General features: G+C 43.7%; 1 protein-coding gene across 2 annotated transcripts in view; it reads left to right on the top strand.

The window, feature by feature from the left end:
- Positions 1-22,278, top strand: part of KIF5C (kinesin family member 5C) — a 208,426-nt gene extending 186,148 nt beyond the window's left edge. For both annotated transcript variants that reach the window (XM_003405850.4, XM_023542961.2), the window contains 4 exons: positions 160-264; positions 1,935-2,151; positions 3,705-3,818; positions 18,489-22,278. In XM_003405850.4, the coding sequence (XP_003405898.1) occupies positions 160-264; positions 1,935-2,151; positions 3,705-3,811 (429 nt within the window). In that variant the 3' untranslated portion in view covers positions 3,812-3,818; positions 18,489-22,278. The remainder of the gene's footprint in view (positions 1-159; positions 265-1,934; positions 2,152-3,704; positions 3,819-18,488) is intronic.
- The last annotated feature ends 786 nt before the right edge of the window (positions 22,279-23,064 follow it).

Here is a 23,064-nt window from a genome sequence, read left to right as displayed (position 1 = left end):
TGAGTCCAAACTTTTAGAACCCCTCTTCAAACACAGAATAACCTTTGGTTGGATGGGTTTTTTAAAAAAAGACAGTTTAAAATGTATCATCCACAGTATCCTGGGGATGAGGGTGGGAGTCTGATGGTCTGCTCTGCTGACCCCTTGGTGTTGACGCAGAGTGTGGAGCTGGACAGTGATGATGGAGGAGGCAGTGCTGCCCAGAAGCAGAAAATTTCCTTCCTGGAGAATAACCTGGAGCAGCTCACAAAAGTTCACAAACAGGTAGGACAGTTGCTTCAGCTTGCCTCAGCTTCTCTTTCTCTCCTGGAAAGAAACCCCACTAGGTTTGGCCACAACATGGGGAGAAGGCTCTGATATTTATAGATCCTCAGTAAATGTTAGTGCTGGAAGGGTTTTTTAAAATCCTTTAGCCTTTAGTGACTTCCCTTATAATAAAGTTATAAGGAATTGAGTTTGAGCCGGGGTCTGGGGAGTGGGATATTCAGAGCCTGCATTTTCATCCTGCCTGCACCCCCACCTTGAACTCCAGCTGGCCTCAGTGTCTCCCATGATACCTCTGAGACTCCTCTGGGTCCCAGAAAGCTCCACACAATGCAATGTGGAAATTACCAAGCTGGTTCAAGCCCCTTATTTTTACAGACAATGGAACAGACTGGGAGAGAGGAGTGGCTTGCTTCATTCCATGGGTAGGCCTAGAACTGGGCCTAAAACCAGCACCTTTTCTGCTTTGTCACCCTTTTCCTGGTGCTCATTGTGCCCGCCAGGATCCTTGCCATGTCTAGGGTGGCAAAACGTGCCATGTCCAAACCCACCAATGACTTAGGCAGGTTATTTGTCTTGGATCCTTCCTGTTAAAAGGCTGGCATGTTTGTGACTGCTTTCAGTCTTTAGAATTTGGAATATGATGGAAATGTCCAATGTTTTGGATTACACGGCCAAGGGGATGTCATTTCTCCTTGACTCGTTAAGTCCTTTTCAACCTTACTGATGATGACACCTTTCCTCAGAGGGAGGACAACAGATTCAACACAGCTGAAGTCATTAGAGCAAATTGTTGCTAAAAAGGAGAAAAGCAGAAACTGCAAGAAAACTCAAAATAGGGCTCTGAAATTTTTTAGTTATTTCATTCATGTACTCACCAAGTATTTAATGAAATCTTCACCCATTGCCAAGCACCGGTGCTGGAGCTGGGGACCCAAAGGTACTCGAAGCACATGTGGATCCAGCAGTAACTCACCTTTATGATTTTCAAAACTGCATTACCTACTTAGAGTCCCACAGTGGCCCGATTTTGTAGCATCTTTATTTTATGGATGAGAAACCGAGACTCACGGTGGACAGATAACTTGCCTACACCAAGTCACATGGCTAGAAATAATAGAGCTGGGCCTTGAGCCAGCTCTTAAACCCAGGACTGGGCTGCTGCTCCTTAACTGTGGGTCTTAGGTAATGAAAGAATGAGCATGCACGGTGTTATTTGTTGGCCTCTGGATATGTTGCAAAGCTGGGGCCAAACCACATGCCAGTGTAGACACCGGATCCTGCATGAAGTGAGGCCTTTGGAGATCTCTGGAACATGCACGTCTTTCATGAAGTGCTTCGAAACTCACTTTAAAGACTGGAAGCTTCCTGTAGCTGGAAATAACTTCATTTCATTCTCCACACCCCGCCCCCCCGCCCCGCCCGCCCACTCAGTTAATCGTGTATTTAGCAAGTCGGAGTCACAGGGTGTGGGATTTTTATTGCCTTCACTGCTCACAGAGTTTACGGTCTTAAGGACTTTCAGGGACGACCCACCGGGGGTGGTGGTTCTGTTGCAGAGGCTGCTTTACCTTCTTTGTCACCTCCCAGTGGTCTGGAGCTCCCTGTTGCAGCATTGCCGTTCTGGTAATTCCACCTTTCCCTCCCTTCCATGTTCGTCCCTGCCCCAGCTGGTCCGGGACAACGCAGATCTGCGGTGTGAACTGCCCAAGCTGGAAAAGAGGCTGCGTGCTACGGCGGAGCGTGTCAAGGCCCTGGAGAGTGCGCTGAAGGAAGCCAAGGAGAACGCCATGCGGGACCGAAAACGCTATCAGCAGGAGGTGGACCGCATCAAGGAGGCCGTGCGAGCCAAAAACATGGCCAGGAGGGCCCATTCGGCCCAGATCGGTATGTGTGCGTGCCATACTCATAAAGGATTTCGGGAGCTATGGTGGCTTTTCGCCTGTGACCTTGCTGAAAGGTGATGACTCCACAGGCAAGACGGAACTTGATACTCTGAGGCTACTTGAGTGGGCCCACTATGTAATATCAATATTAGGGGCAGTGGTGGTTCAGTGGTGGAGTTCTTGCCCTCCACGTGGGAGACCCAAGTTTGATTCTTGGCCACCGCACCTCTTGTATAGCCACCACCAGTTTTTCAGTGAGGCTTGTATGTTGCTGTGATGCTGACCAGGCTTCAGCAGAGCTTCCAGCATAAGATAGACTAGGTAGAAAGGCCTGGTGATCTACTTCTGAAAATCAGCCAATGGAAACCCTATAGATCCCCGACTGATCATGGGGATGGCACAGGACCAGGCAGCATTTTGTTTTGTTGTACATGGCGTCACCAGGAGTCGGGGGCCCACTCAGCGGCAGCTGACAATAATAGATCAGTATCAGTATGTGATATCAAACATGCAGTACTTAGGGGAGCCTGCTCTCTGCAGCCCTACTTCCTTACACTGGCTGGTTGCAGCACACACAGTGGTCTCCAGAGCCTCTGAGCTACACAGAGGAGCTAGCCAAAGCTGTAGGCAAAGGTGTTCAGCTGTGAACAAAGGTACAGTCTTAGAAATACTAGAAATACTATTTCTCAGCCACATATACTGCACCGATCAGAGCCGTGGGAGTCTGGAGTCAGAAGCTTCAGGGAGCTCTGCGTGGAAGTGCAGATTTGGTAATACCCTGGCAAGAGCCAGGCTGGCATCAGTGATTGGGTGTGGTCCCAAGCTGGGCGGTAGGCCTGGAGTGTGCCTGCAGTTCCAGGAAGACCTGGATGGATGTGAGATTTTTGCTTATGTGGGGAAGGAAGGTGGAGTTACTGAATCATAGCCTCTCAGATAGAGCCGTAGGAATAGAATGGACTCTGAACTATAAAGAGTTTTTTTTTTTTTTTTAATGTAAACATTTCTAATAACATATGGTATTTTCCATCAGCTATTGCTGTGCAGATGTATTATAAACCAGCAACTTCATGTTTCTCATTTTAAAATTATACCTTAGATTAGTGGCTCATTGCATTTGTTGGACTTCATATTCTTTGAGAACCTACTGGAGAGCTAGGAACGCTTTCCTCAGAAAAATAAACCACAGACGGAATTCTGCATCCAATTTCAGGGGCTACACAGATCCCCCTGAATTCCCCATGGGGACCTTTGGATTGACTGCAGATGAAACCTAAAGTGCTTTGTTTCTTATTTGAGACTTTACCCTTTCATTTTCCTCAACCTGGTTTACAAATAAAGTAATTGATATGTAAGTTCTCTCTGTCCCCTAAACATGTGAGTGCTCTGGGTTGGCTAACTGTACTAACAGGAGGGTAAACCTCCTGTTTTCAAAAATTTTGAAAATTCTTTTCAATTCATAAGAATAGTGACTATTGGTTGTCACGTGTGACCCTTAAGTATTTGGGTGTTGCTGCTTAAGCCATTTCTGAATGTCTTTTCTCTCTGCTTTGACAGCCAAGCCCATCCGCCCAGGACACTACCCAGCATCATCTCCAACGGCCGTCCATACCATCCGAGGGGGCGGAGGCGGCTCTTCAAATGCCACTCACTACCAGAAATAAACATGAAGTGAGTTCCTCCTGTTGGGGTGAATTCTCTGGGGGGCAGCCCTGGGCAGATTGAAGACAAGGCCTTCTTGTCTTCCTGAAGCCCCCATTTCTCAGCCACATGTGTGTAGGGCTTCAATGGAGAGGAATTCAACTCTGCTCCAGGACAGCCCTGGGGATTCCAGCTTATCAGGGACCAGAGTGTGCCCTCAGCTCAATCTAGAGCCCTGGGGTCTTCCAGCTGGGGGCTGCCTAGGGCCGGGTGGGACCCTGAGCAAGGCCAGACCTGATCACCCCCAGGGATAGGAGAGGGTGTGACAAGTGAGTCATCTGAGTCTGCTTTTGTCTGTGGGACTCCCTTCTGGAGCTGGCATCCGAAAGGGCATTACCTGTTTGTCAACTGCTTTTACCCAGAGCAGACAGGTGCGGGTGGTTACTGTAAGTTCTGGGAACTGCATATAAAGAAAAAGTCAGATAATGTTAAGTTGTATTTTTATCATAACATTTGAATTCAACAAGTTGGGTTTTTAAAAATCCTGCTAATTAATATCTATGTGAGTCCGGACCCTTTTTTTCTCTGAGATGGGGGTCTATAAACCTCTTTACTCACAACCTACGTTGCTCTACCAGGAGAAAGAAAAAAAAAAAAAAAAAAAAGTGATATGTTTTAGGAAAAAGACCCAAATGAGTGAAAAAAAGCCTGTCTTTTTGTAGTTGAAATAGAGAAAAGAAAGCATGACTGGTTGGGCGGAGCAGACAGACAACTAGGTGGCCAGAAACTTCTGTTTAGAAAAACTCTGACTTTGAATCAAAAACCTGTGGATGGGAGGCAGCGGCTCCCGACGTGGTGCTCGGACTCTGTAAACCCTTACAAAGGAAGGATAGCTTTCGAGGTGGGCGAGCTTGCAGGCTGTGGAACCACAATGCTTGAGAGGAAGAGTTGACCTGGTTCCTTCTCCAGTCCTTCAGGATGAGGAAGGCAAATGTGAAGAGGCTGGAGCCTTCACGAAGAAGATGACAGCATTGCTAAGGTGTAGCCTAAAACTCCCAAGGAGGAAGTGTCGGTGGCTGCACCCGAGCAACCTTCACCTGCACTGGCCCAGGCAGCATGCCCAGGAGCAGGCCAGGGCTGGTCAGATTAGTGGGAACAAGCGGGAAGGCCAGGGCAGCCCGAGGGCAGGCAGCGTGTCCACCACCATCTGCCGTTTCCTGGGAGGGAGGGTAGGAAATGATCTGGGCAGGGGACGACCCATTCAGACCCAGATCCTAGCTTTGCATGAGAAATAAAATTGAATGTTTTGACTTGTGAGTGTTGAGGTTGGCATGGAAGGGAACTTGTACTGGGTAAGATCAAGTTTGGCAGCTTAGAACAGAAATGCCTAAAGCTCTGGTTCTCGAGCTCTGGTGAATGACAGCATCACCTGGTGCAGGTGAGGGAGCATAGGGCTTTTGCATTTTTCCCAAACACTCTAAGTGATTCTGATATCCACCAAAACTTGAGGACTACTAACCTAAAGTAACCATGGTTTATACAAGGCGAAAGTTTACTTGGGAAGGAAATTTGGGACTGGTTAGTCAGTGGTTGGTCAAAGAACTCTACAGTGAGACCAGAAACCCTGCCTCTTAACTTTAGACCCACTGTCCTCAACAAGTGCCTTCCTTCCTCAAGTTCACCTCACGGTCTGAGATGACTTCTGCACTTCCAGCCGTCATGCCTGCATTCCACGTTTAGCAGCCAGAGGAAGCAGGGAAGAGGCAAAAGCAGCCCCCCAGCTGAATCAGCTTCTTTTAGGCAGTCTTCTCAGAAACCCCACTGAACATCCCCCTGGCCAGAGCTGTGGCGCATGACCACGTCTAGCTGTGAGAGAGGCTGGAAAAGATCTTTTAGCAGGACATCACTGCTCCAAATAAGAGTAGTGCTCTTTTACTGAGGGCAGAGAGAATGGGTGTTGGGGTGGACAACCAGCAGTCTCTGTGTTTACAGAGCACCTAATACAGAGCAGCGCTGCACTAAATGCAACATAAGCACTACTTGACTGAATGCAAGCATGCAGAGCTTAGCTCCCAGCAAGCTCTTAATAAATAATTCTGACCCAGGGGCTTGCAGTGGATTCAATAGTGGTCTCTCTGTCAGACCATATTTTATGTAAAGTCCATATAACCAAATGTCATCTCATCCTGAACATTGGAAATCACTAGGTCTGGTGAAAGTTTCGAGACCTTCGGAGTAACAGAACTACCCTCGCCCATCATGGGTATTCATCTTCTCTCTTTATTCAAAGAGAACTTTTTACCCGAAATTGGGACCTGTTGGACACTAGTCATACAACCCCCGTAGCTAGGCACTATGTCACAACATAAACACACTTCCTTTTGCAGTTGTCAGAATGGGAGTGTGGTTGAGAGAACTGGCTTTGGACACAGGAAGATAACGGGTTCAGGTTTTCCACTTTCTGGCTGTGGGACTTGTTAACAAGCTGCTTAACTTCGGCCTCTGTTTGCTCATCTGTCAAATGGGGAGGAGACTTTACCTGGGTCATTAGTGTTGATATGAGGGTTAAATGAGGTCATGCTTCTAACATGATTGGCCCATAAAAAGCACTCAATAAAAATGTTAGGGGCTAATACTGCATCAGTAGTACAGTACTTGCCACGTAGTAGGTAGTCAATAAATGTTGACTTATTACAACATTTATAAATTAAATGTTGACTTGTTACAAAATAGCTTTATAGTCTCCATAGCAACAGATTATAACCACTGAGTGAAAACGGCCAGTGTCTAACTGGGTATCTTATTTTGGCACAGATGGAAGAGGTTTTAAAGATAATGTCTCCTAATCGTCTCACAGTTAGGAGGAAGAACATTGCATATTTTTAAGACATTGACTGGATGTCTGTCTGCAGAGGAGAGCAAGTACAATTTAAGAAAGGATAGAAGCCAGTGGAGTGGAGAATTAATTGGAAGTTAGGAAGCTAAATCATTTTTTTTTTTAAATTGAAAATGTGGAATTCTTTGCTTAGATGAGATCAAAACTTTTTTTTTTTAATTTTTATTCTGCTTTAAGTGAAAGTTTACGAATCAAGTCAGTCTCTCATTCAAAAATTTATGTATACCTTGCTATACACTCCTAATTGCTCTGTCCCTAATGAGACAGCCCGCTCCTTCCTTCCACTCTCACTTTTCGTGTCCATTCCGCCACCTTCTGACCCCCTCTGCTCTCTTATCTTCCCTCCAGATAGGAGATGCCAACATAGTCTCAAGTGTCTACTTGATCCAGGAAGCTCGTTCTTCACCAGCATCTTTTTCTATCCCATTGTCCAGTCCAATCCCTAGGGGTCTGAAGAGTTGGCTTTGGGAATGGCTCCTGTCTTGGGCTGACAGAAGGTCTGGGGGCCATGACCACCAGGGTCCTTCTAATCTCAGTCGGACCATTAAGTCTGGTCTTTTCATGAGAATCTGGGGTCTGCATCCTACTGCTCTCCTGCTCCCTCAGGGGTTCTCTGTTGTGTTCTCTGTCAGGGCAGTCATTGGTTGTAGCCAGGCACCATCTAGTTCTTCTGGTCTCAGGCTGATGTAGCCTCTTGTTTATGTGGCCCTTTGTGTCTCTTGGGCTCATAATTACCTTGTGTCCTTGGTGTTCTTCATTCTCCTTTGGTCCAGGTGGGTTGAGACCAATTGATGCATCTCAGATGGCCACTTGCTAGCGTTTAAGATCCCAGACGCCACTCTCCAAAGTGGGATGTAAAATGTTTTCTTAATAGATTTTATTATGCCAGTTGACTTAAATGTCCCCTGAAACCTTGGTCCCCAAACCCCTGCCCCTGCTATGCTGGCCTTTGAAGCATTCAGTTTATTCAGGAAACTGCTTTTGGTTTAGTCCAGTTGTGCTGATCTCTCCTGTATACTGTGTTGTCTTTCTCTTCACCTAAAGTAGTTCTTATCTATTATCTAATTAGTGGATACTCCTCTCCCTCCCTCACTCCCTCCCTCTCCCATCTCTTAACTGTCAAAGAATACTTTATTCTCTACAAAACTGTTTCGAAGTGGTCTTCCCTGACCTTTGGGATCCTCATTTTGAAGTGTGTGTGCCCAGGGTAGAAGTTAACCGCTGAGTCTTCCAGCTCTCTCTTTGGAGCCAGAAATGGGGGCATGTCCAGGCAGTCCCCAGAACTTACTGGTTTGGGTGGGGGAGGAGGAAAGCAGGAAAATCCAAGGTAGTTCTTAGTTTAATTTAAAAAAAAAAACAAAAAACCCAAACCCATTGTGCTTGAGTCGACTCTGACTCGTAGTGACCCTATAATACAGAGTAGAACTGCCCCATAGGGTTTCCAAGGCTGTAATCATTGTGGAAGCAGACTGCCACATCTTTCTTCCACGGAGCTGCTGGTGGATTTGAACCACCCACCTTTTGGTTAGCAGCCGAATGCTTACCAAAGCCCTGTGCCACTAGGGCTTGTAATTCTCAGGTTTAGGCTCTAGCAACTAGGTAAATATTGGTACCTTTTTATCCATGATATGGAAAGTTGGGAAATGAGTAGGTTTTGGGGAAAAACCAAGAGTTTTCATGATCTTAATGATGAGCTGCTTCTTAGACATCCAACCTAGATCAGCAGTTGAATTGGTGAGCCTGGAGCTCAGGAATAAGGTCAGGGCCAGAGATCTTATATAAGAGAGTTATGACCTTATAGATTATGTTTAAGGCCATGGGTTTGGGGAGATAACCTAGGGAAGATGGAGGTACACCAGGCTCTGGGGATTGCCAAATGGAGAGATGAGAAAAATGAAGTAGCATTAGCAAGGGGGCCTGAGAAGGAGGATGTGGGGTCCCTAAGGCAAAGTGAAGACCTTGTTCCTAGAAGGAGAGTGAGCAGCTGCGTTAAATGCTGCTTGGAGCTTGGGTACAATGGCAACAGGCTGGATGGCTGATGAGGACCAGATGCAGATGACCTTGATCAGCTTCAGTGGACAGGAGGAAGCAAGCCTGGTTAGCATGGACAAAAGGGAGAGCGGATGAGGACTTGGTGGTTCAGTGGTACAATTCTCGCCTTCCATGTGGGAGGCCTGGGTTTGATTCTGGGCCAGTCTGCCGCATACAAAGCCATCATCTACCTGTCAGTAGAGGCTTGTGTGTTGCTTTGATACTGAACCAGTTTCAACAGAGCTTCCAGACTAAGATGGACTAGAAAGAAAAGCCTGGAGATCTACTTCTGAAGATCAGCCAGTGCAAACCCATTGGATCACAGTGGTCCCATTAGCTGATGACGGAGATGGTGCTGGACCAGGCAGTGTCTCATTCTATTGTGCGTGGGGTCTCCATGAGCCTGGGTCGACTCTGCAGCAGCTGCGAACAACAAAGGCAGAGTAGAGGTTGAGACAGTGGGGTCAGGAACTGTAGGCGACACTTTTGGAAAGTTATTTGAAGGGGAGCAGAGAAATGAAGGGAGGTGGAGTTCAGACAGATTTTCTTCTTTTCTTAAGTTAAGAGATATTACAAAAAAAAAAAAAAAAAAAAAACAGTTGGTGTCACATCAGTTCCAACTCCTGGTGACCCCTGTGTGTCAGAATAGAACTGTGCTCCACGGGATTTTCAGTGGCTGGATTTTTGGAGGCAGATCACCAGGCCTTTCTTCTTAGGCACCGCTGGGTGGCCTCAGACCTCTAGCCTTTCAGTTAGCAGCCAAGTGTGTTAACTGCACCACTACAGCATATTTGTGTGCTAATGGTTATGATTCAGCTCAGAGGGAAGTTGATAATGTGGGAAAGGGGCGGAGGGGGGATTATAGGTTCAGAGTGTTAGCCACATGAGAGGTGCTACATCCAGGACACAAGAGCGACACTGCACCCAGGGTGACGGCAGTGTGGACCGTGATAGTTCAGATGCAGATAGGTGGTAGATAGGGTGAGCAGGACGGAGAGATGACTGTCATCTTCAGAAAAACAAACAAATCAAACCGTTGCCGTTCAGTTGATGTGAACTCATAACGACCCTAAAGGGCAGAGTATAACTGCCCCATAGGGATTCCAAGGAGCGCCTGATGAATTTGAACTGCAGACCTTTTGGTTAGCAGCTGTAGCTCTTAACCACTACGCCACCAGGATTTCCGCTCTCGTCTTAGCGCTTCTATTTTTTCTTGTAAGTCAGAAGCCAGAATATCAGCTAGGGGGAGGGTGAACAAACAGGGTTGGAGGTTTGAGATGAGAGGAGGTTAAAATAGCCCTCTCAAGCAGTGTAGATGCTCATTCAAGGCCCCTCATTTACTGTAGATACCACTTAAATATTTGTCTAGCTCCCAGGTTATGAGGTTATGGGCCTTCTTTACGGGCAGTGCTTTAGAACCAGCAAGGTGGTGGTTACTTGTTCAAATGTGCCCACCAGATGGCGTTAGTGGGGCATTGCTGAAACCAGGGCTGTTTTCTGAAAGGCCTTGAAGGCAGAATCGGCTTGTTTTGGTTTCCTAGATTCAGCCCATTGTAGTAAATAGAGGAATAACTTTTTTTTTTTTTTTTTTTGACTTTTAGAGGAATAAAATTTTCACAGAGTCCCAGGGTTGATTTAAATTATTTTTTATAATATGATTAAATATCTGCAAGGTTAAGACAGTATGAATCCCCTATACATCCAGATCGTATACAAACATAGTCAAAACAAATTTAGAAATTAGATTCAAATAAAATTACAAATCAAAAATCCTAATCACCAACCTGGACATAATTTAGTGGACAGTGTGGTCTTTTGCTGAAAATAAAAAGCTAACTTCAGTGAATGGATTGCTTCTTATAGAATTTGGTGAGCCCAAACTTCCACGTGTAATGCATGACATGATTCGATTCATTCACCCCTTGTCTCTGTTAAAACCACTGCAGAACCACAGCATAGCTTCAAGTCATCTTGCCTTGGCATGGCTGGAACACATCCTTCTCATGTTGTGTCCAGCTCTTTCCTCTTTAGCCTGAAGATGATTAAAGTCAGGAAAAATGGCAACAGTTCAGTCAACACACAGCGAATATGGTGCTGAGTTGCATGGGAATGCTTGTTTATGAGGTCGTCAGCTAGATCATCTAGAATGTGCATAATAGACTGGTGTTTGAGGTTATCATAGCAATAAAAACACCCAACTGAAAATTTTGCAAATGAAGCCAAAGGCCCAGGAGGCCCCTCTGGTATTGGTACAGATAATGAGTCTAATGTTTTGAGGACTATACTGTTATCATTATATATATTATATATACATATATATGTATATTAAGCCTGAAAATCATCATTTTAATTAAGTTTTGATAAACTTTGATAAAATCTTTGATGAAGAATAAAACATCACAGTGGTACAGCTGGAAGGGACTCATTTAGGGAGCTTATGGTATATTTGAAGAAACAATACAGTGTTTTTACACTGTGACTTGAGACATAAAACCACCCTGGGAAAGTCTGTAATTGATAGCAGGATCTCCCAGGTTAACACAGTTATGAAATGCCAGTGGAGGAGCCCAGATGTTCAGGTATGCCCCCTGTGTCTCATCTGTGTGACAGTCCCTGGGTCAGTGACAGTTGTTATAGGATGGCTCTGACCTCTTCAGGTTTTGCCACTTTAAGATCTTTATTTTGAGTATCCACCACTCGTCTGTCAGTTTGTTGTACTGTGGTGGCTTGCATTTTGCTGTGATGCTGAAAGCTATGCCACCAGTATTTCACATACCAGCAGGGTCACCCATGGCGGACAGGTTTCAGTGGAGCTTCCAGACTAAGGCAGACTACCATCTACTTCGGAAAAAGATTGACCAGTGAAAACCTTATGGGTAGCAGTGGAACATAGTCTGATTTAGTACTGGAAGATGAGCCCCTCAGGTTGGATGGCACTCAAAATATGACCAGTACACAGTGGCTGCGACAATGGGCTCAAACATGAGCAATGATCAGGCAGTGTTTCGTACTTTTGTACATAGGGTCACTGTGAGTCAGAACCAACTCGACAGCACCAAACAACAACATCATGAGTATATTTGTTATTTGTTAAAAAATAATATCTTCAATTTCTTACACGTTGGAGTGAAAACAGAAACATAACAAAGATCTGCAGACTTTCACCATTGTTCCCCTTTTCTGCCATATGGTTATCTGTGCCTAAGGGCTTGAAATCCTGTGTGCCTACTAAATGGACCCAGACATTTGGAATGCACAAACTACCTTCTACTCTAAGAGGTCTCGTCACAGGAAGCTACACACAAATAGGGAAATTTTAGGAGTTTCCATATAGAAAATTCATTGTTTTCTAATATAGCACTTAAACCTCAGATTTCCTTGACTCTCAAGCTCCTTGACTGTTTCTCCAAGTTGACTATCATCAGCTAAAGTCCTAAGCTTCTGGTCCATGTAGGCTGTTGGCTCCTCTTTCTTTGAACTAAGGAAGTTCCACCCTTCTCTGAACCCTCGCCTTACTCCTCTTCCTCCGTCACTTCATTCACTTCACCCTGGGATGAGCTGAGGTTTCTCTCTGTGCTTTTGGCTACAGAAAAACAATGCCCTTCTTGTCTGGGTCTTTGGTATGTCCTTAGGTTTAGGCTGAGCTTCCCAAGCTAGTATGCTATTTGCTATATGCTGTTTGCCTCTCGGACTTACCCTCTGTCTTTCCTTCTTGGTACTGTTTCTGTGCCCTGAATACCTGTATCCAACCTACCTTGTACCATTGTTTGGGTTTGTTCTGACCTTTCTCTTGGTTTTGATTCCTAGTCACCAATGAACGATATCTGTACATAAGGTACACGAGTTGACTTCTGGGTGGGTGAGGGGTTGCTTTCAGATTTAACCCCCTAAAGTATTGAAGCCAAGAAGCCTGATTTATAGCAGCATCATTGTGGGAGCTTTAAGTCACACACGTGGTCTACATCTAAACCAGCATTTCAACTTGCTGTCACTCTTTAACAATCCTAGCAATCGAATGATTGCGTTACAAGAATGTGCAGACAGCAAGACTCTTTGCTACAGGCAGTGTAGCTGGGTGATTGGGGGCTCGGAATCTGGAACTGCATTGCTTGGGTTTGAACCCAGCTCGGCCACATACTAGGTAAGTTATTTCACCTCTTTGTGGCTCAGTCTCCTCTGTAAAACGCAGCCAGTGACGTACCTACTTACAGGGTGGCTATGAAGATTGAATGAGGTAATGTTTATAAAGAGCTTAGACTGGTGCCTGGCACAGAGCAAGCACTCAGTGCTAGTCATTGTGTCCTCAGCTTCTCATCCAGTTCCTCGTTCAACATTCCAAAGAGGCAAATGAACCATCCAACCACACACTTGTTAGTGGTAGATCCGGGACTAAGAATCCTGGTCTTCTGTGTACCAGTCCTCAGAATTCTTTGTCTTAAACCAAATCCAAACCCGTTTCTGTCAAGTTGATTCTGACTCACAGCAACTCTATAGGACAGAGCAGAACTGTCCAGAGTGTTTCCGAGGAGCAGCTGGTGGATTCGAACTGCTGGCATTTTGAGTAGCAGCCAAGTTCTTAATCACAGTGCTACCGGGGCTTCTCTTGGTCTTAGAAACCCTTTATACTCTTAAGAAGTATTGACAACATCAAAGAGCTTCTATATTTGTATATTTTATCTATAGGTATCTATGAACATGGCACAGGGGCAGTGTCTGACCTCCTTCAACCCCACAATGGGGAAGGAGAAACAAGATCAGCAATGCAAGGCTGACTCCCATGAGGTGGAGGCCAGACAAGCCTCCTCTCTACACCATCTTTTACTAATTCTGACATGAACCATCCCTCACACAGTACTCTCTACTTCTCTGCTGGGTTCAATAATTCATTGCAATGGCCACACAGAACTCACAGACCATACTCACAATTATGGGGTTTATTAGGGAAGTAATAGTTACAGTTCAGGCTCAGGAACACTCAGGTTATAGTTCTTCCATCAGGACAGCCTCTTCCCAACCAAGCTCACAGCCACGCCTCTTCCCGGCCTAGGCATTCAGCTTTCTCTCTCCATTGGCTGGGAAGCCCACCGTGCCATCTCCTGCTGCCAGGTCTCTCCTGCCACGCTTCTCACCATCTTCAGGGTCACAGCTTGCTCTCTCTCTCTCCCTCCCTCTCTCTCTGTCTCTCCCTTCTCTCAGTCTCCTGCTTCCAGGAAGCTTCTCAGCACAGGGATCCTGGGTTCAAAGGACACGCTCTCTGCTCCTGGGTGTTCTTCCTTGGTGGTGGTAGGATCCTCTTCTCCGCTCTGGAATTGATTATCTTTTAAGGCAAAACTGATCAGTCCCTTTGGTGGGCCACAATCACCCTCTTACACAGTCCCACCCAATCACCTGGGTTGGAGTTAAAAAACCATGGCTAGAAAGGCCACACAAATGTTATCAATCACACTGCAGTATCATATCAAGACTTAAAATTTTAAAATATTGCTAAATTCATTTACAATAACAAGTCCAGACATGTTAACATAAATGGCATTTTTTTTTCCTTTGTAAAATGACCTTTTCCAAAACAAAAACCGATTCAGTGAGAAAAGTGTCGTGGTTTTACATTTTTGCAAATCTCTTTAACGTCTGGCTTAGTTAGTAGATGACAGCTGGCTTTTCATTCTGCTTCTGCCTTTGGTTACAATGCGCTGTTATAGTTGAAGTACATGAAGAATATCCAGCCTTGTCTCTCCAGACAAGTTTCTTGACCATTTAACAGCCAAGAAAACTGTTGCAAGAAGAAGTTATGACCAGAGTACCCACATCGCAGGCTTCTTCTGGGAATTGAATGAAACGGAACCTATGAGAAGTCTTAGTAGAGTGCCTGGCAACAATTAACCAGTAGCCACTTGGTGTCAAGTCGACTTTGACTCACGGCGACCCAGTGTGTGTCAGAGTAGAGCTGTGCTCCACAGGATTTTTCATAGCTGATTTTTCTGAAGTAGATCACCGGGGCTTCCTTTCCAGGAACCTCTGGGTGGACTCAAGCCTCCAACCTTTGTGTTAGCAGCTGAGGGCATTCACCATTTGACCACCTAGGGACTCTGGGTACAAATTAAACCCTCACAAATGATGTTAGCTGATGTTATGGCGGTTCTGAGGACAGACCTCAAGAGAACAGACAAAGCAGGGCTGCAACGAGAAATGACAGAAATAGCTGCAGCGGGGGCACTACTGAAGCATTGGACTTTGAAGCTAGCATTCTGAGATCAAAAGAAGGAACCATGGAGGACTTGGGAGAGAAAATTCCTAATTTCATCTACAGTGCAGTAGCCTGCTGTACTTTAATACTTCTCAACATCATGTTTCTGAGTCATAAATTCAGTCATTGTTCCTCCATAGTAGATTGCACCAAAGCGCCGATGAAATAAATCCACTTCTATTCAGCAGTGATACGTGAAGTACAATTGGTAATTCTTATAATGTAGGCATTGAGTTGTGGAAAGATAAAAGAAGATAAAACTATGTACTGTTTGGATTAAGCTTAAATCCACTGTAAGCACTTGCAAAAGCCAGAGTTGGGGGAGAAATCTCTAAATAGTTAATTGCAAAAAGCCTTACATAATTAGCTTTTTTCTTCAGTTTTCCTGCCCCTTCTAAAGAAAAAAAAAAAAAAAAAGGCTAGCTTATTTCTTTCTAAATCTTGTCTCTTGTTGGCACCTGACAAAGACTCAGAGACAGTCCAATAGCAGGTCATTTGGTCCAGACCCCTGCCTCTCAAGTGACACTCTGAGCCATCTAAGAGAAGGTGAACAGAACAGGGTTTTAAATGTAGACAGTTCTCAAGCTCGCCTGACCTGTCTGGGTGGCTGGTCCTTTTGTGATCGGAACAGTCAGAAATGGTCTCTCTCAGTGCTAACCCATTTGCCTTTATAACTTACGGCCATTTTCTCTCCTGAATTTATCCGAGGAGTTGGACGTCCAGATAGTCAGGGGATGGATGGGAGCAGCCCAGCTGAACCCATTTTTCTTGGCTTGCTAGAAAGACTGCTTTGGCAGGCAGGCCCATAAAGATCCTTAAAAAGGTCAGGAAAAAGAAGACCACCAACCTCTTCAAAATAAAGAAAGGAACCTTTATCGGTGGAGTTGCTGGGTTTTTTTTTTTTCTTTTAGCAACCCATCACAATCCCAATTTTCTGTTCTCCCTCTCCTTGAGGTGACTGCACTGTGCCCCTCTGTTTCTGGCCCTGAGTATACAAATGGTTTGCCCTCAGCTGCTCACCTAAAGGTTGGTGGTTTGAACCCATCCAGTGATGCCATGGAAAAAAGGCCTGGTGATCTGCTTTGATAAAGATTGCAGCCAAGAAAACCCTACGGAGCAGTTCTACTTTGTCACATGGAGTAGCCATGAGTCAGAGTCAACTCCATGGCAGTGGGTTTGTTCTTTGGTTTCTTCCAAACTATTAGCCAAACTTGCTGAATCTTGTACATGGGAGAGTGGGGGGCTTGAATGAAAGGCCTTCTAGTGGAAATCGTGTCACTTCATGGTCTGTTGGAGTTGTTGAGCCCGCCCCGCTGAGCTTGTGTGTCTAATGCTTGCTGTGTCAACACCAGCCGGCAGCAATAATTGTGTCAAGCTGTAATCCTACAATTTATGGTATGTGTCTGCAGCTCCCTGCCTCCAGGCATGCAGGAAAACCATCACATCTGACCAGTGTGACCCACAAATGGTTCTCAGACCGTGTGCTTGGAAAAATGAACCTGTGAGGAAAGTGAAATAGGGATTTCAATGGTATTCAGAAAGCATTCCTGAGCCTATTGGTTTTCAGCTCAAAATGGATTTTAAATGACATCTATGACCGTACATTTAGGTTTTTCATTTCTGGCCCTAACAATCGGCACAAAATCTCATCAGAAAGCATAAACATTAAAGGTGTCCTTCTGGGAGACAAATCTTTTTGTCTATGACTTCTAAAAACGACATAAATATCATCATGTAAAGATGTTTAAACCACTTTCAATTGACCAGCTCTGGAGTTGTGAGTGGTTATATTGTTTGAGAGATGTTAGTTACCAAATGAGCCCTTTCAGTATTTTTGAGTCAGGGAGGAGTGGTATTCTTAAAAAGAATGTATTGCTTTTCCTGCTTTATTTCTGTCCTATAGTCCTCCTCTTTTTTCCTTTTTCACTCACTTTTCTCTTCATTTGCTTTTAAAACCCCTTTCCACGTCTGAATTTTTCTATTTATGTATAATTTACACACTGCTTATTTGTACAAAACATGTGAGTGCTTACAATATTATATAAATCAGGAAAGTGAAGAAAAACAAATTAGAAAGGGAAGGAGCATTGTAGTAGGAATCTGAGATATTTACCACAGTTGAGTATTGAATTTGAATATACACAGTGGTTAAGAGCTCAGCTACTAAACGAAAGGTCAGCGGTTCAAATCCACCAGCCACTCGTTGGAAACTCTATGGGACAGTTCTATAGGGTTGCTATGAATCAGAATCGACTGAACAGCAATGGGCTTAGAGGAAAATCAAAGCAAAATGTGTCAGGTTATGTAATTCTTTTTAAGTCAAAGAAATGGTTTGGTTTTTCTTTAGTCTCTGTCATATTTCCTGTATTAGGCAATTCCCATAAGTATCTTAAGAGATAAGGCACCACCTTCCTTTTTTGTCCTACTCCCACCACACATCCACTAGCACCATGTTCTCTGCATGAAACCCATAAACAAGATTATGGACAGACCTACGGCTTCCAACTGGTATGAGGAAGTTGACCCTCTCCGGTTCTTCTGAAAGTTGAGCTAATTGGAGTGGGGACAAAGGTCACTCAGATTGGACGCTGAGTTGGGGCTAGTCTAGATTTCATCCTGGAGAGCCAAGCCGACCGTGATCAGATGAACCTGTAATGAGAAGCAGGGTGAAATCAAAGGGGGTGCTTATCACCCGGTGGATTGCATACTGTTTATTTTAATTCTTCGGCACCAAATAGGTTCCATCTTCCCCAGGTGGAATTAGAAGAAACCAGTATGAATGTTTTTTTTTTTTTTTTAGCATTTAAGTATTGCCTTGTTCAAATACATGTGTCTGAAGTGCACTCAACCCTCACTTCCAAATGTGCGTATTAAAACAATCTGTTTCCAAGTTTGTAAAGTTTTCAGAGAAACCTCTTTCTGGGGGGAGTCTGGGTTGGCGGCCGTGTCTGACCTACTTCACTATCTCAAGTGCTGACAAGTGAGAAGGAAAGGTTTGTTGTTCCAGGCCTCCTGAGGAATGAGAACATGGATTTTGTTTTCTGAGTGTGTGTAGCTTCAATAGATAGGGACTTTTGGAAGCTAATGTCGAGAGACTGTCAGGGCTAAAGACTTAAAGCAAAACCAGGAAGTAGGGGGCTGAAAAATGTATGTTTCAGAGGGCCAGCGGCTTGGTCGAGACCTGTGCAGTCTAGTATTTGCTATTGAGCACTTGAGAGGTGGCTGGTCAGAACTGAGGTGGGCTGAAAGTGTAAAATCCACACCAGATTCAAAGACTTATTACTAAAAAAGAATGTAAAATATCTCAATAGTTTTTTATATTGATTACAACATTAATTATAAATGAATATTGATTACAAATATTTTGAATATATTGGGTTAAATAAAAGACAGCACTAAATTTAATTTCACCTGTTTACTTTCTAATGGGGCCACTGGAAAGTTTAAAATTTAAACAAATTTTTTATAGGAGTGACTTTCCACTGTGTTCTGTAACTCCTGTATTCTCTCTTTGGTTCTCTTTCAACAGGTGTGACTCCACGTAGCATGTCAAGGACTACATTAACCACCAACCCCTTCATTATTTTTTTCCCCTCCTACACAGTTGCCATTTTCTGTCCCACTCGCTTACTCCAGCCATCTGCAGTACGCCAGTTTCAGGTATCTTAACTGTGTGGAATTGCTGTGTGTACAGATGTGTGCTTAGACTTTTCTCTTCCTGAGAAATTGGAAGGAGATGATTACAGAGCATCCACTCACCACTCAGAACCATTGCCCCTGACTCGGCCTCCAGGCCATCGGGTGGTCTCTGGGCGGCTCCCAGATGGAACGCCCTTACGTGCCATTCCCTGGAGGGGACCCTGCAACAACCAAGTGCTGCGGAGGCGAGCGATCCGGCTCAGCCACAACTGTCTGGCTTCCTGTAAAATAAACACATTGCTTTATATTTTTAGGGAAGCAAAAAGTGCTGTTATAGGCTTCACAATTTTCATTCTGAACGCTTTTCCGAAACAAATTGCCCCAAAGAAGCATTTTCAATATCCTGGTCACATCTTTGGATTCTGTAAAATATACCTCTGCAAAGCAAATTTCTTCACGGCAGAAAAACAAGCTGACAGTAGAAATGTCTAATTTGTTCATTCACACACATCTATGTAAATGCAAAAAGTCATAAAATTCACCCCTGAGCTGTTTGCTGTTGAACCTGCAGCGGCTGGTCCCCTAATTTCACAGCCAACCCAGTTTGAACACCATTTCTTCAGAAGTGTTGCAAATGCTGTGAAGTTGGATGAGTAAAAATGGGGTTGCTTCTTTCCTCAATTCATCCTCCCTGATCCTTCTAGAGCTTGCATTGGGATGGTCTCTTTCCCTAGGGAACTATCTTGTACCTTGAAGGGGGTGTTGCTGAAGAAATCCAGAATCATTCCAGCAATTAAAAAAGGAAGCCCTGGGGGAGGAAGTAATTGACAAATTTTTGTGCCTGACTATGACTAAGTTGTTATGAATTTATTTTAGCCCATCATTGCATACTGTTCATTTGAATTCTCTCTTTGGCACCAGTAGATGGGTTTCATCATCTGAGGTGGAATTAGAAGAAACTGGTATGAATGAATTCTTTACATGTAGGAATTTGTTTATTCAAATACATGAATCTAAAGCCAAATTAACACTTACTTCCAGGTGTGCATTATTAAGATGAATGGTTTCCATGTAGTAAAGTTTTCAGGGAAACCGATAGGGATTCGAGTAAGTTGGTCTGTGTGCTGCTGCTGCTTTTGATAAATTTGCGAGTAAGTCGGTGACTGCCAGGCCAATCTTGGTGATAGCGTTCATCCTTCTTTGTGCCCACCCAAGATGAGTGAGCTGGCATAGTCCCTTGTAGCTGTTACCACTGGAATGGAGTGTATACCAGGGGAGATGCTGGGCTTTCCCATGGCCATGTGGCCACAGGGTTGAAGATCGTTCAGGAGTGTGTGTGTGTACAAACAGCTAAAAAGTGCGAACTCACTTCCAAACTCTTATATAAAAATTGCCTAACTACTTTGACTTAATTTGCTAAATGTTCCTCTATGTTTTTGTGGGGACTCAGGAGAGAGGGGGTTGCTATGAGTCGGAATTGACTCAAGGGCAATGGCTTCTTTTTTTTTTTTTTTTAGGAGAGAGAAAAGAACATGAATTCTATTGGAGTATTTAGTAAAGGTGGACAATTTTGCTTTTTTTTTTATTCTTCGGCATGGTTTTCATATGTTGTTGCCATTACCTACCTCCATGCCCCCCTCCCACCACTGCCCCAATATAATTGCCCAATCTCTATTTGCAGTCTGATAGAAGGGTCACTGTAGGGCAGGTTTTGCAAACCTTATCAGTTAGCAACATATGCCACAGACGATAAACTTGCTGTTAATATGTTTGTCTCAGATTTTGAAGCTAAAACATTAGTCTTGGAGAGGATTGCCAATTAATAATTGTCATACTGTTATGTTATTGCTCTGTGTTTGGAAATTGAACAAAGGTCGGTAATTTTTTGGCTCTGGTTAATAATCCTCATAGATTATTTTAGATTCCTTCCAAAGCAATTTTTCCCGTGGTATCCCTTTTCTACTTCTAAAGACCTGTGTGGCCCTTTCATGTTGGGGGAAAAAAAAAAAATTCACTTGTAGTTCCACAGAACTTGACCTCTACAAGAGACTCACAAAATTCGCTTCACTTTTGTTCACAGGAAAGTTGGCTTTGATGTCTCTTAAAGATAATTCTGCTAGTTGCTGATCAGCCAGTCAGTTCACCTAGCTTCAATCTTTATAGGACCTCTAAACTAATTTTCCTACACTGTGACAAAAAAGTACACAGATATTGGAATGGATTATACAGTGTGTTCAGAGATCCCTAAATATCACTTTGTATAATAAGCCCATTACTACATCAGCACTGTATACTCTGCAGGGCACTTTATTTTTAAAGCCACATTTATATAACTTGTATTTTTTCAGACTATTGCTCCCTTACATTTATACTCAATATAAAAACTATACTTCTGAACAGCCGAGCCTCTGATTATAGTTTTGGTTGTATGCTGCTTTTTTCCTGGTGTGAGTGTGCGTCTTTGTCTCCTCTGAGTAATTTTATATTTCATGCTGCATCTTGGAAGTTTACTCTTTGATGTTATAAGTGAATAGCCAGATGGTTTATACAAATAAGTTCCACCTGCGGGATGGCGGGATGCTAAACTAGAGGAATGTTGTTTGAGATATCAAGATTTATGGTTGAGAACTAAAATATGTTGATGCCAAATGTGTTTTGGTCAATGCCTAAAGAATACTGTAAAAATGTGTCATTTCTTCAACTGCTGTATAGTTTGCTTTTGTTGAATGGACGACTCATAGGCAGATCAATTAAGAGTGTGGTTAAGATTTTAAAGGTAATAGTATATGATTGAGAAAGTTAGAATGAATAGAAGTATTGGGATAAAGAAAATAAAAACTTTATCATCTAGAATGTACTGTCTAGTGACTTTTTATAGTCCTGAAGGTCACATGAGAAAGTGATATTTCTGTCCAAGGCAAGATCCAGCATCACCAGTGGGCAGAGAGTGATCGCCCCCTCTCCTGTAGGAATAACTGAAAGCAAATAAAAGCTCCTAACAGTCCCTTCTTCAAAACGCAAGTTTTAGCAGGAAGAAGACATTTGGACTACAGCTATATAGCAGATTGGGAAAAGTTTTCATTGGCAGGTTACAAGGGAGGAGTTCTCTTCCTTGTCTCACCTTGAGTACCTTGAGCAAGCTAAAGGAAACATCATAGTCTCAAATTGCTTTAGTTAACAGTAATTTGGGGAAATTTTTTTTTTTTAAGTATTGAATAAGGACCAGGTAATCGCAGAAGGAAGCAATGCTCCATGAAATCTGCTTACTCATTTAAAAACTGTATATCAATTTTAAGTACTTTTCATCATGTGCAGATATAAGGCGAAGAGGGCATTCTGTAGAATTATCCATGTCTAGTGTGTAAAATGTGTAGTGTGTACTGCAGATGTGTGTTTTCTGGACTTTATGTATCTGTACAGTAAGCTTTCATTAAAAAAAAAATTGTGGACAAATTTGTTTTGGTGGTTTAAGGGGGAAGAATGGTAGTTTATATCCAGTAATGATGCTGTAATATAGTAAGTGTAACAAAAATATCTGGAAGTAAACCTCCCTTGGCTTGTGGAAATTTTTGGTTATCTTCTAGGTTCTAAAATGAAGATGTATGGATACATTGGCAGACTGCATGTTGTATAATTTGAAAAAATACTAAAAGTGGAAAATAAAATTGAATTAAACTTTGGCTGGCCTGTTTTTCCTTATTTGAGTCATCCTAAAAGCGTCCCCCTGCAAGGCGTCAAAGTCAGCGTTAGGAGGAGCCATTTTCCGGCCTCAGAGGAGTTCTTTTCGGTGAACAGCTGCTGGAATCTGTAGTATGTGCAGAGTTAACCTTGACCTTTTTGTCTTTTACTTTGCTTAAGTAACCCCCCACCCCATTGAGGAGCCAACAAAACATTGTGACATTTGTCCCTTCAGCTCTGAAAAGGTAGTGATTGATCTAAATAAGTGTCTTATTAACTTTAAATAGGGTGGAGTAAAAGCTCAGGAGACCAGGGTATTAGCTGAATTTCTTCTCACCTGGAAAAGACACTTATTCTAATCGTAGGTTTTAGAGCCCTGGCATTCTTCAGCTAAGGAATCTGCAGCTCTGCAAACGTTGAAAGATTACTAGCATCTTTCGAGAAGGGGGTGAGTGGGCGTTTGTATCCCTGTTTAACCTACTGGTTTTCAGTCTTAAGGTACCAGGCTGAGATCTGTGAGAAGACCCAGAGTGTTAATCCTTTAGAGAGTGGCCAGTGGCAGAACTCAGGATCATTTTTATCTGCTCTCTTAGGAAGGACAATCTTCCCCACCTCGGGTCACTGGAATCACGTGACTGCAAATGGCATTGTGTGTGTAAGGCATCCTCATTGTCTTTGTTGGTTTGGTTAATGTTGCGTGAGAGCCAGACAGTAAACCTCACTGCCTTAGTCAATTAAAAATGGAAAAGGATGGATGCCAAATGAACGTTTTGTAAGCAGAGTTGAGG

Source organism: Loxodonta africana, chromosome 6, assembly GCF_030014295.1.
Source record: "Loxodonta africana isolate mLoxAfr1 chromosome 6, mLoxAfr1.hap2, whole genome shotgun sequence".
Taxonomy (NCBI): domain Eukaryota; kingdom Metazoa; phylum Chordata; class Mammalia; order Proboscidea; family Elephantidae; genus Loxodonta; species Loxodonta africana.
Note: the sequence above shows the minus strand (reverse complement) of the source record. Positions and strands in the feature narration are given on the sequence as shown.